The sequence below is a fragment of the Scyliorhinus canicula genome, chromosome 13, assembly GCF_902713615.1.
Source record: "Scyliorhinus canicula chromosome 13, sScyCan1.1, whole genome shotgun sequence".
Lineage (NCBI taxonomy): Eukaryota > Metazoa > Chordata > Chondrichthyes > Carcharhiniformes > Scyliorhinidae > Scyliorhinus > Scyliorhinus canicula.
Genome location: NC_052158.1, coordinates 161,330,199 through 161,343,330, shown reverse-complemented (window position 1 = coordinate 161,343,330; position 13,132 = coordinate 161,330,199). Strand labels below are relative to the sequence as shown.

Sequence of the window (13,132 nt, the reverse complement as noted above, 5' to 3'; positions counted from 1 at the left end):
GTTGTGAATCTATGGAATTCCTTGCCCAGTGAAGCAGTTGAGGCTCCTTCATTACATGTTTTTAAGGTAAAGATAGATAGTTTTTTGAAGAATAAAGGGATTAAGGGTTATGGTGTTCGGGCCGGAAAGTGGAGCTGAGTCCACAAAAGATCAACCATGATCTAATTGAATGGCAGAGCAGGCTCGAGGGGCCAGATGGCCTACTCCTGCTCCTAGTTCTTATGTTCTTATGTTCTTATGTACACCCATTTGGAAGCAAATGGACGTATTAGTGAGAGGCAGCATGGATTTGTGAAGGTGAGGTCGTGTCTCACTAACTTGATAGAGTTTTTGAAGGCGGTCACAAAGATGATTGATGCAGGTAGGGCAGTGGATGTTGTCTATATGGACTTCAGTAAGGCCTTTGACAAGGTCTCTCATGGTAGACTGGCACAAAAGGTGAAGTCACACGGGATCAGGGGTGAGCTGGCAAGGTGGATACAGAACTGGCTATGTCATAGAAGGCAGAGAGTAGCAATGGAAGGGTGCTTTTCTAATTGGAGGGCTGTGACTAGTAATGTTCCGCAGGGATCAGTGCTGGGACCTTTGCTGTTCGTAGTACATAGAAATGATTTGGAGGAAAATGTAACTGGTCTGATTAGTAAGTACGCAGACGACACGAAGGTTGGTGGAATGGCTGATAGCGATGAGGACTGTCAGAGGATACAGCAGGATTTAGATCGTTTGGAGACTTGGGCAGAGAGATGGCAGATGGAGTTTAATCCGGACAAATGTGAGGTAATGCATTTTGGAAGGTCTAATGCAGGTAGGGAATATACAGTGAATGGTAGAACCCTCAAGCGTATTGACAGTCAGAGAGATCTAGGTGTACAGGTCCACAGGTCACTGAAAGGGGCAACACAGGTGGAGAAGGTAGTCAAGAAGACATATGGCATGCTTGCCTTCATTGGCCGGGGAATTGAGTATAAAAATTGGCAAGTCATTTTGCAGCTGTATAGAACCTTAGTTAGGCGACACATGGAGTATAGTGTTCAATTCTGGATGCCGGGGAGGCTGGTTCCCGTACCAGCCTCCCCGGACAGGCGCCGGAATGTGGCGACTAGGGGCTTTTCACAGTAACGTCATTGAAGCCAACTCGTAACAATAAGCAATTTCATTTCATTTCATTTCAGAAGGATGTGGAGGCGTGAGAGAGGGTGCAGAAGAGATTTACCAGGATGTTGCCTGGTATGGAGGGCATTAGCTATGAGGAGCGGTTGAATTAACTTGGTTTGTTCTCACTGGAACGACAGAGGTTGAGGGGCGACCTGATAGAGGTCTACAAAATTATGACGGGCATAGACAGAGTGGATAGTCAGAGGCTTTTTCCCAGGGTAGAGAGGTTAATTACTAGGGGGCATAGGTTTAAGGTGCGAGGGGCAAGGTTTCGAGGGGATGTACGAGGCAAATGTTTTTACACAGAGGGTAGTGGGTGCCTGGAACTCGCTGCCGGAGGAGGTGGTGGAAGCAGGGACGATAGTGACATTTAAGGGGCAATTGACAAATACATGAATAGGATGGGAATAGAGGGATACGGCCCCGGAAGTGTAGAATTTTTTAGTTTAGACGGGCAGCATGGTCGGCACATGTTTGGAGGGCCGAAGGGCCTGTTCCTGTGCTGTACTTTTCTTTGTTCTTTGTTCTATTCATCAACTTCGTTACGCTTGAGCGAGAGCTACGAGGGCGGTGAATCGCACCCATTGTTCTGAGAAACTGTCCCAAATATATTTTATGAATTCTTCCTCCAGTCTACCTTTGCCAATTTGAATTGTCCAATCAACTTGCAGATTAAAGTAACCTTTTATTATTGCATTTTAACCTCCCCCATCAGCATTGCTGTGTCTCCTCCTTCAGGCTAACCATAACACGTCCTGTCAAAGTTCATTGAGCATTAAGGGGCAGCATGGTAGCATGGTGGTTAGCATAAATGCTTCACAGCTCCAGGGTCCCAGGTTCGATTCCCAGCTGGGTCACTGTCTGTGCGGAGTCTGCACGTCCTCCCCGTGTGTGCGTGGGTTTCCTCTGGGTGCTCCAGTTTCCTCCCACAGTCCAAAGATGTGCGGGTTATGTGGATTGGCCATGCTAAATTGCCCGTAGTGTCCTAAAAGGGGGGGGGGGGGGTTGTTGGGTTACGGGTATAGGGTGGATACGTGGGTTTGAGTAGGGTGATCATGGCTCAGCACAACATCGAGGGCCGAAGGGCCTGTTCTGTGCTGTACTGTTCTATGTACATCACCAGTTTTCTATCTCTTACCACAAGTCGGGAAATATCCTCCGGTATGTGGGTGAATTTCATCCCATGATCCTGTCCCAGGTACAACTTTTCCAGGGATTCCACAGAGCAAATTTCTTGAGGGAAATCCCGAAACCTGTTCCCAGTCAAACCAAGAATCTTCAGTTTGGTCAAATTCTTCACTCCTGGAGAAACCTGTGAATTAAACCAGGTTTTTATTTTTATTTTTCACAGTATTGGGTGCATGTAAAATATGGGGGTGTCGGACTTCCGGTTACGGCTATGCGGAGCTAAGCTGCACGTTCGGCAGCTCCCGCTATTTAGGGACTTTTGGGCCGTTTCGAGGGCCCCAAACGGTGCTGTTGCTACGCATCCCGGTGGGGGAAGGTGCCTGGAAGAACTTGCCCCACATTATATGGTGCTCACCCGGAGTGGGAAGAAGAAAAAGGCTGCAGTAACTCCCCCAAAAAAACGGGGGAAGAAAAACAAAATGGCGGCCGGCGCAACACCCGAGGACTGGTGGAAGTGGGCGCAGGAGCAACATGCCTCGCTCCTACGTTGTTTTGCTGAGCTGAAGGCTGAGCTGCTGGACTCCATGAATGCAACTACCAACAAGCTGCTTGGGACCCAGGCGGCCCAGGAGGAGTCTATTCGGGAGTTGCAGCGGCAGGCCGCTGAGAGGGAGGAGGAGGCCGTGGTCCTCGTGGGGAAAGTGGAGTTGCACGAGGCACTTCATAAAAAGTGGCAGGACCACTTGGAGGAGCTGGACGTTCGCACGAGGCGAAAGAATCTGAGGATCCTGGGCCTGGCGGAGGGGCTGGAGGGGTCGGATCTCCCGGTGTACGTGACTACGATGCTGAGCTCGTTGATGGGAGCGGGGTCCTTCCATTTGCCCCTGGAGCTTGAGGGAGCTCACAGAGTGCTGGCCAGGAGGCCCAAGACAAATTAACCCCCGCGGGCGGTGCTGGTGCGGTTCCATCGATTCAGCGACCGGGAGGGTGTGCTGCGCTGGGCCAAGAAAGAGAGGAGCAGTAAATGGGAGAATTCGGTAGTGAGAATCTACCAGGACTGGAGTGCGGAGGTGGCTAAGCGGCGGGCCGGGTTCAACCGGACGAAGGCGGTGCTGCATGCCAAGCAGGTCAGGTTTGGAATGCTGCAGCCTGCGCGCCTGTGGGTGACATACAAGGACCGGCACCATTACTTCGAGTCCCCGGAGGAGGCGTGGGCCTTTGTACAGGCGGAGAAGCTGGACTCGAACTAGGGCCTGGGGACATACTTTGGCCGGCGTTGTTTCCGCTGTGGCTGTTTTGTTCCAACTGTTGCAACTTTTTCAACTTCGACATGTGTGTTATGTATGCTGGTTTTCTGTTTGCTCTGTTTACGGGTGGGTTTGTCTGTTGGGCATGGTTGTGGGTTAGGTGGGGAGTGTTGGGGGTTTGTGTTCTATATGTTCTCTTCTGTACTGGGCTGGGGATTGAGGGGAAACTGGATTTTGGGGAACTGCGTCAGAAGGGTGGGATGTGGCAGTGTGAAAGCGCGGGCTTTCCTCTGGTTGTCCGCGCTGCGGGGCAGGGGGGGCGGAGCTGGAGGTGGGGGCGTGGCCTCTACTGGTTTTCTTTCCCGCGCTGAAGCGGTGCCAAGGAGGTGTGGCAAGGGGGGGATGACCCCCATGCCGGGAGGGGATAGGTTTTGGCGGGAGCTGCCAGGGTCAGCAGAAGTCAGCTGACTCACGGAAGTACCATGGAGGGTGCGTCGCGGCTAGGAGGGGTCCTAGCCTGGGGGGGTGGGGGGATACCGGGTTGCTGCTGGAATGGCCAGGAAGGAGCTGGCGTGGGCCAGGGGGGTAGAGGAGGGGCGTTATCGCCATGGGGAACGGGTCGAGCGGGGTGTGCTGGCCTGGGGTGAACATCTGCCAAGCTATGGCTAGTTGGCGGGGGAGGGGGGCGGGTTGCCCTCTGATCCGGCTGATTACCTGGAACGTGAGGGGGCTGAATGGGCCGGTTAAGAGAACCAGGGTGTTCTCCCATCTAAGGGGGTTGAAGGCGGACGTGGCTATGCTCCAGGAGACCCACCTGAAGGTGGCGGACCAGGTCCGTCTGAGGAAGGGGTGGGTGGGGCAGGTTTATCATTCAGGATTGGACGCGAAGAACCGGGGGGTGGCGATTCTAGTGGGGAAGAGGGTGGCGTTTGAGGCGGCTGAGGTGGTGTCGCATAAGGAGGGCAGATATATCATGGTGAAGGGTAGGCTGCAGGAAGAGAAGGTGGTGCTGGTTAATGTATATGCCCCGAATTGGGATGATGCTGGCTTCATGAGGCGCTTGTTGGGCCGCATCCCGGGCCTGGAGGCAGGGGGCCTGATCATGGGGGGAGACTTTAACACAGTGCTGGATCCCCCACTGGACCGGTCCAGTTCAAGGACGGGTAGGAGACCGGCGGCGGCCAAAGTGCTGAGGGGGTTTATGGACCAGATGGGAGGGGTGGATCCCTGGAGGTTTGGGAGGCCGAGAGCGCGGGAGTATTCCTTTTTCTCTCACGTCCATAGGGTTTATTCCCGGATAGACTTTTTTGTCCTGAGCAGGGGATTGATCCCGAGGGTGCAGGATGCCGAGTACTCGGCCATAGCGATTTCGGACCATGCTCCGCACTGGGTTGATCTGGAGATGGGAGAGGCGCGGGACCAGCGCCCGCTCTGGCGCCTGGATGTGGGGATGCTAGCGGAGGAGGAGGTGTGTATGAGGGTTCGGAGAAGCATTGAGGGGTATCTGGATACCAATGATACGGGGGAGGTCCAGGTGGGGATGGTCTGGGAGGCTCTGAAAGCAGTGATCCGGGGGGAGCTGATCTCCATCCGGGCCCATAGGGAAAGGAGGGAGAGGAGGGAGAGGGAGAGACTGGTGGGAGAGCTTCTGGGGGTGGGCAGGAGATATGTGGAGGCACCGGAGGAGGGGTTGCTGGGAGAACGCCGCAGTTTGCAGGCCAATTTTGACTTGTTGACCACCAGAAAGGCGGAGACACAGTGGAGGAGGGCGCAGGGTGCAGTATATGAGTATGGAGAGAAGGCGAGCAGGATGTTGGCGCATCAGCTCCGTAGGCGAGATGCGGCTAGGGAAATTGGGGGAGTGAAGGATGGGGGTGGAAATATAGTGCAGAAGGGGACAGAAGTAAACGGGGTCTTTAGGGACTTTTACGAGGGATTGTACCGGTCGGAACCTCCGAGGGGGAGAGAGGGATGGAGAGCTTCATGAACAGGCTATGTTTCCCAAGGGTTCAAGAGAGGCTGGTAGAGGGGCTGGGGGCGCCGATAGAGTTGGAGGAGCTAGTCAGGGGGATTGGACAAATGCAGTCAGGTAAGGCCCCGGGGTCGGACGGGTTCCCGGCAGAATTTTACAAAAAATATGCGGATCTGGTGGGTCCCCTGCTGGTGCGAACTTTCAATGAGGCGTGGGAGGGGGGGGGGGGGGGGGGGGGGGGGGGGGGGGTTTGCCCCCGACGATGTCGCGGGCACTGATCTCTTTGATCCTAAAACGGGATAAGGACCCCTTGCAGTGTGGATCATACAGGCCTATCTCGCTCCTCAATGTAGACGCTAAGTTGCTGGCGAAGATCCTGGCTACCAGGATAGAGGATTGTGTGCCAGGGGTAATTCATGAAGATCAGACAGGATTTGTCAAGGGGCGGCAGCTCAACACGAATATGCGGAGACTGCTCAATGTTATCATGATGCCGGCAGTGGAGGGGAGGCGGAGATAGTGGTGGCGCTGGACGTAGAGAAAGCGTTTGATAGAGTTGAGTGGGGGTACCTGTGGGAGGTGCTGGAGAGGTTTGGATTTGGGGAGGGATTCATCAAATGGGTGAGGCTGCTTTACGCGGCGCCGATGGCGAGTGTAGTCACAAATGGAAGGAGATCGGAGTATTTTAGGCTTTATCGTGGGACCAGGCAGGGGTGTCCCCTGTCCCCCCTGCTCTTTGCACTGGCGATTGAACCGCTGACCATGGCGTTGAGGGAGTCAGGGAAATGGAGGGGTCTGGTGCGGGGTGGGGAGGAGCACCGGGTATCGCTGTATGCAGACGACCTGCTGTTATATGTGGTGGACCCAGAGGGGGGAATGCCGGGGGTGATGGAGCTGTTAGCGGAATTTGGGGGCTTCTCGGGCTATAAGCTGAACTTAGGAAAGAGCGAGGTATTTGTAGTGCACCCAGGAGATCAGGAGGGGGGAATTGGGAGGCTCCCCTTCAGGAGGGCAGTGAAGAGTTTCAGGTACCTGGGGGTGCAGGTGGCCAGGAGTTGGGGGGCTCTTCATAAGCTTAACTTCACCAGACTAGTGGAACAGATGGAGGAGGAATTTAAAAGGTGGGACATGGTGCCGCTATCGCTGGCGGGCAGAGTGCAATCCGTCAAAATGACGGTTCTCCCGAGGTTCTTGTTCCTCTTCCAGTGCTTGCCCATCTTTATCCCTCGGGCCTTTTTTAAAAGGGTGACCAGCAGCATCATGGGATTTGTTTGGGCGCATGGCACCCCGAGGGTGAAGAGGGTCTTCTTGGAGCGGAGTAGAGATGGGGGGGGCTGGCGTTGCCCAACCTCTCGGGGTACTACTGGGTGGCCAACGTGTCGATGGTACGTAAGTGGGTGATGGAGGGGGAGGGGGCAGCATGGAAACGGATGGAGAGAGCGTCCTGTGGGGATACAAGCCTGGGGGCCCTGGTAACGGCGCCGTGGCCGCTCCCTCCCACGAGGTATACCACGAGTCCGGTGGTGGCGGCTACCCTCAAGATTTGGGGGCAGTGGAGGCGACATAGGGGAGAAGTGGGGGGCTCGATGGAGGCTCCGTTAGGGGGGGAACCATAGGTTCGTCCCGGGGAACATGGATGGGGGATTTCGGGGATGGTATAGAGCGGGCATTAGACAGCTGAGGGACCTGTTTATTGATGGGAGGTTTGAGAGCCTGGGGGAGTTGGAGGAGAAATTTGGGCTCCCGCCGGGAAACATGTTTAGATATCTGCAGGTAAAGGCATTTGCTAGACGGCAGGTGGAGGGATTCCCTGCGCTTCCCGCGAGGGGGGTGAGTGACAGGGTGCTTTCGGGGGTCTGGGTCGGAGAGGGGAAGATATCTGATATCTACAAGGTTATGCAGGAGGTGGAAGAGGCGTCAGTAGAGGAGCTGAAAACGAAGTGGGAGGGGGAACTGGGGGAACAGATCGAAGACGGGACATGGGCTGATGCCCTGGAGAGGGTAAATTCTTCCTCCTCATGTGCCCGGCTTAGCCTCATCCAATTCAAGGTGCTGCATAGGGCCCACATGACTGGGACGAGGATGAGTAGGTTCTTTGGGGGTGAAGATAGGTGTGTCAGGTGCTCGGGGAGTCCAGCGAACCATGCCCATATGTTCTGGGCATGCCCGGGGCTGGAGGTGTTCTGGAAGGGGGTGGCGAGGACGGTGTCGAGGGTGGTAGGATCCAGGGTCAAGCCAGGCTGGGGACTCGCGATCTTTGGGGTTGGGGTAGAGCCGGGAGTGCAGGAGGCGAAAGAGGCCGGTGTGCTGGCCTTTGCGTCCCTAGTAGCCCGGCGAAGTATTTTGCTACAGTGGAAGGACGCGAGGCCCCCAAGCGTGGAGATCTGGATCAATGACATGGTGGGCTTCATTACACTAGAGAAGGTTAAATTCGCCCTGAGAGGATCGGTGCAAGGGTTCTTTAAACGGTGGCAACCTTTCCTCGACTTTCTGGCTCAACGATAGGGTACTAGGACAGTAGCAGCAGCAACCCGGGGGGGGGGAAACTTTATCAGGGGGCTGGAGGGCCCCAATGTGGAGGGGGGGGGGGGAGGTTCTGTGTTTACGGCGAAGCCAGGGCCAAAGGGAGGGGGGGGATATTTTTGTGGGCTGTGGGACTGCTAACACAGCCGGCTGCCCTTGTTTTTTGGCAAGTCGTTTTTTTTCGGGGCCCGCTGCAGGGCTTACGGGACCCGGGGGGGTGAAATTTCTCGGGGGCCCGCCAACGGGGCAGTGGGGAAGCCGGGTGCCGCCTAGCTGGCCAGGGCCTTTGCGAAGCCCCAGTACAAAACAAGAGAATTGGTGGCCTTTCTTTGCGCCATTTTTATTTCTGTTGTTTAAAAAACGCCCACCGTTTTCCCCATGCCGGCCATCGGATTAGGGAAGGCCTCCAAAAATACGGGGGGGGGAGGGAATTCCGCCGTCGATTTGGCATAACAGTACTGACTCTTATTCAAATAGCTCCATTCCTGGGTCTTTCCCTGTTATCCTTTTATGATATCCCACAGGTACATCGGAAGTGCCTCGCTTTGGCTCTGGTAGCATTCCATAACCCAATGCTTTCTGTACATTTAACATCCCTGCTCTGCCCCCTCCACAAAACCCAACATCTCATCTCCCCCTTTACGCCATTCTTATTCTGTCTTAATCTTGGCATTTCGAAGCCAAGTATCTTCCCTGCCTATTAAGAATCTGACTGCTTATTGTGTTGCTCTTAAGGCCCACAGTTGTACCTCTTTCAGTTTGCTGTCATCCAAAGACAGAACCTCCAGCTGCCTCAGGCTGCAGATTTGTTTAGGGAAGTAACCGAGAACATTTTGCCTGAGATCCAAGAAGCGAATCCCTGTTAAGTTGGAGAAACAGCAGCTTAGGTTTTGTAACTGTGTGTTTTTCAGATAGAGAAGCTGTAAAGCAGCACCCAGCTGGCAGACAGCATTCGGGAGAGTGTCCAGCTGGTTATCAGATAGATCAAGTTCTGCCAGACTCTCTGGAAGTGAGTGAAGGAGATGGAGGTCCAGGCAGTTTATGCTGATGTCTAACACACACAGATTGCTGCAGTTGCTGAGAGCTTGCGGAATGAAAGCCAGATGGTTATGGGCGAGGTATAAATGTTTTAGGTTTTGTAAACAGTTGATATCATCGGGGAGATAAATCAATTCATTATTCCTGAGGTCCAGAATCTCCAATCGAAGCAGTTGGCAGAATCCGAATGGGAGAAGCTGCAGTTTATTGGAGTGAAGATAAAGTTGGTGCAGTTCAGTCAGGTTGTTGATCTCCCAGGGCAGAGAGGCCAGGTTATTCCCAGACAAGCCCAATAGCTGCAGATGGTGCAGTTTCTTACAGATCTGCCCTGGGAACTGGCTCAGGTTGATGTTGTAGAGGCGGAGTTCCCGCAGAGAGCGCAGTTTGCAGAGGATGTGGGTGAGGAGGTGACTTTCCAGCGGGTTTGCGCTCAGATCCAGACTCTGCAGCTGCTCCAATTCACCCAACTCCTGGCAAATTGTCACCAACAGGTTACTGTTCAGATACAAAACGCGCAGTTTCCGCAGGAGGCGGATTTGCGGCGGAATTTCCTCGATCTGGTTTTTTTCCAGGTGCAATTCCTCCAAATGCAGCAGCTGGAAAACGGCCGGCGGAAACTTCCGCAACTGCGAGTCGGCAAAATCCTGAAACAAAATCCGTCCCGCCAGCAGCAGCGGGAGCGGCGGAGCGAGTTTCCCGCCGCCCAAACCCGGCGGAGCGAGTTTCCCGCCGCCCAAACCCGGCGGAGCGGGTTTCCCGCCACCCAAACCCGGCGGAGCGGGATTCCCGCCACCCAAACCCGGCGGAGCGGGTTTCCCGCCACCCAAACCCGGCGGAGCGGGATTCCCGCCACCCAAACCCGGCGGAGCGGGTTTCTCGCCGCCCAAACCCGGCGGAGCGGGATTCCCGCCACCCAAACCCGGCGGAGCGGGATTCCCGCCACCCAAACCCGGCGGAGCGGGATTCCCGCCACCCAAACCCGGCAGCATCGGGCGGGAGCGGGAAACACCCCGAGTCGCGGAGACAGAGATCCCGGAGCCGGATCCCTCAGACCGGGTCCCCGATCCGATTTGTGTCTCCGGGGGCGGGGCGTCGCCATGGAGACGGCGGTGACTCAACAAACCCGGAGGCCCGGAGCCGCGGAACGGAACTGAGATCCTCAGCAAAACCCGGCACCGGATCATCACCAAAACCCGGAGCCGGAGCCCCGGAGCAGGACCGGATCCTCAGCAAAACCCGGCACCGGATCATCACCAAAACCCGGAGCCGGAGCCCCGGAGCAGGACCGGATCCTCAGCAAAACCCGGCACCGGATCATCACCAAAACCCGGAGCCCGGAGCAGGACCGGATCCTCAACAAACCCCGGCATTGGATCATCACCGAAATCCGGCACCGGATCCTCATCAAAACCCAGCACCAGATCCTCACTGAAACACGGGACCGGATCCTCACCGAAACACGGGACCGGATCCTCACCGAAACACGGGACCGGATCCTCACCGAAACACGGGACCGGATCCTCACCGAAACACGGGGACCGGATCCTCACCGAAATCCGGCACCGGATCCTCATCAAAACCCAGCACCAGATCCTCACCGAAACATGGGACAGGATCATAGAACATAGAACATTACAGCGCAGTACAGTCCCTTCGGCCCTCGATGGTGCGCCCAACCTATGAAACCCCTCTAAAGCCCATCTGCACTATTCCCTTATCATCCATACGTCTATCCAATGTCCATTTAAATGCCCTTAATGTTGGTGAGTCCACTACTGTTACAGGCAGGGTATTCCACGCCCTTACTACTCTCTGAGTAAAGATCCTACCTCTGACATCTGTCCTAAGTCTATCTCCCTTCAATTTAAAGCTATGTCTCCTCATGCTAGCCATCACCATCCGAGGAAAAAGGCTCTCACTGTCCACCCTATCTAATCCTCTGATCATCTTGTATGCCTCAATTAAGTCACCTCCTAACCTTCTTCTCTCTAACAAAAATAGCCTCAAGTCCCTCAGCCTTCCCTCATAAGATCTTCCCTCCATACCAGGCAACATCCTAGTAAATCTCCTCTAAACCCCGCAACTTGCAACAACCATTCCTGTCCATGCTCTAGCCATGGGTGGAATTCTCCGACCCCCCGCAGGGTTGGGGAATCACCCAGGGCCGGCTTAAATCCCGCCCCCGCCATGGCCGGAATTCTCCGCCACCCGGGAATCAGCGGGAGCAGGAATCACGCCCCGCTGATCGGCATGCCCCCCGTACCGATCGGCGTGCCCCCCGCGGTGATTCTCCGGCTCCCGATGGGCTGAAGTCCTGCCGCTGACAGACCTCTCCCGCCGGCGGGAATTGGAGCACCTCTGGTGCCAGTGGGAGCAGGCGGCGCGAGCAGGCCCCCGAGGTCCTGGGGGGCACGTGGGGCGATCGGACCCCGGGGGTGCCCCCACGCTGTGGGGGCACTCTTTTTCTTCTGCCGCTGCCTTGGCCTCCACCATGGCGGAGGCGGAAGAGACCCCCCTACTGCGCATGCGCCAGTAGTGACGTCGGCAGCCGCTGACGCACCGGCGCATGTGCGGACCGGCGAAGGCCTTTCGGCCAGCCCCGCTGCTGGGTGGCGGGCGCCAAAGGCCGTTGGCGCCAGATGTGGCCATTTCGGAGACATGGGCCGGGTAGGGGAGAATGCCGCCCCAGGTTCCCAACCCCCTGCTGATCCTCACCAAAACACTGGAACGGATCATCACCAAAAACTAGGACGCCACCAAAACCCAGGACCGGGTCCTCACCAAAACCCAGGACCGGGTCCTCACCAAAACCCGGGAACGGATCGTCCCCAAAACCCAGCAGCGGATTGTCAACAAAACCCGGGACCGGATCGTCAAGAAACTCAGACTGGATGGGATTGGGGAAATGTATTGAGGTGTATAGAAAACTGGTTGGCACTTCTGGTGGCAGCTATGGAGGAGTAAGTCACACATTTGGTGGCTCCTGCTCTGGTCGGACTTTTGAACCTTCCCCCCATTTTTCTACTGGACTTGAATTGTAAAACAGATGTTCGTGGCAATTGTTTACTGAATTCCCACTTTGTTGCATCGAGAGAAGGACTAAAAGTGTTCATAAGGGCAGAAACAAAGAGATAGAGAAGGCTTGGGCTGTAGCTGCAACAGAAGACAGCATGGTGGAGGTTCGGACCTTTGGCCTGTCGACCCAGCAGCGTATGGAGCAGCTGATGCCATTCAGGAGGGTTTTGCTACGCAGTAACGGGACTGCTTGGACCCGATAAAAGAGTCGATTGAGCGGTTGGAGCAGAGATTGGAGGCCCAGAATCGGGCGATCCAGAAGGTGGAGAAGGCACTGGTGGAGCAGGAGGAACATCAAACTGCGGTGGAGCTGGAGGTGGGGATGCTGAGGGACCAGCAGAAGAAGCTCCTGGAGAAGGTGAAGGACATAGAAAATAGGACCAGTAGAACCTAAGCATCGTCAGGCTCCTGGAGGGATCCAAAGGAAAGGACGCTGGGGCATACATGGCAGACATGTCTGAGAAGCTGCTGGGAGATGGGGCATTCTCCTGGCCCTTGGAGGTGGACAGGGCTCACAGAGCGCTCGCGAAGAAGCCGCAAATGGGAGACCCCCCGAGAGCAATGGTGGTGAGATTCCACAGATTCTTGGATAAGGAGCATATTGTACAATGGGCCAAGCAGGCACGGAGCTGTAAGTGGGACAACGGCATCCAGCGGGTTTACCAGGACCTGAGTGTAGAGGTGGCCAGGAGGCTTCAATCAGAACAGGTCGATCCTTTTTAAGAAAAAGGTGAAGTTTGGACTGTTATACCCAGCCCGCCTCTGGGTCATGCATGACGATCAGCACTTCTACTTCGAATCACGTGAGGACGCGTTGGACTTTGCGAAGAAGAAAGGGCTGGTGATGGATTGAGAACTTTTGAACTTGGCTGCAATGGTCATGTTTTGTTTTTCTGTTTTGTAAAAGTTTTCTCATTTTTCGTTTCATGGAAGATGTTTGTGATGCCGTTTGCATTGATTTGGAACCAGCAATAGAGCTGAGTGAGTTAAGGTT

General features: G+C 55.3%; 1 protein-coding gene across 2 annotated transcripts in view; it reads right to left on the bottom strand.

The window, feature by feature from the left end:
- LOC119976587 (leucine-rich repeat and IQ domain-containing protein 4-like) overlaps positions 1-10,114 on the bottom strand; it is a 49,427-nt gene extending 39,313 nt beyond the window's left edge. Inside the window, exons 1-2 of one of the 2 annotated variants that reach the window (XM_038817191.1) lie at positions 8,775-10,114; positions 2,294-2,467 (exon numbers count right to left, since the gene is read on the bottom strand). In XM_038817191.1, coding sequence (XP_038673119.1) covers positions 2,294-2,467; positions 8,775-10,052 — 1,452 coding nt within the window. In that variant the 5' untranslated portion in view covers positions 10,053-10,114. The remainder of the gene's footprint in view (positions 1-2,293; positions 2,468-8,774) is intronic. The other variant, XM_038817192.1, reaches the window with a different exon arrangement.
- Positions 10,115-13,132: the final 3,018 nt, after the last annotated feature.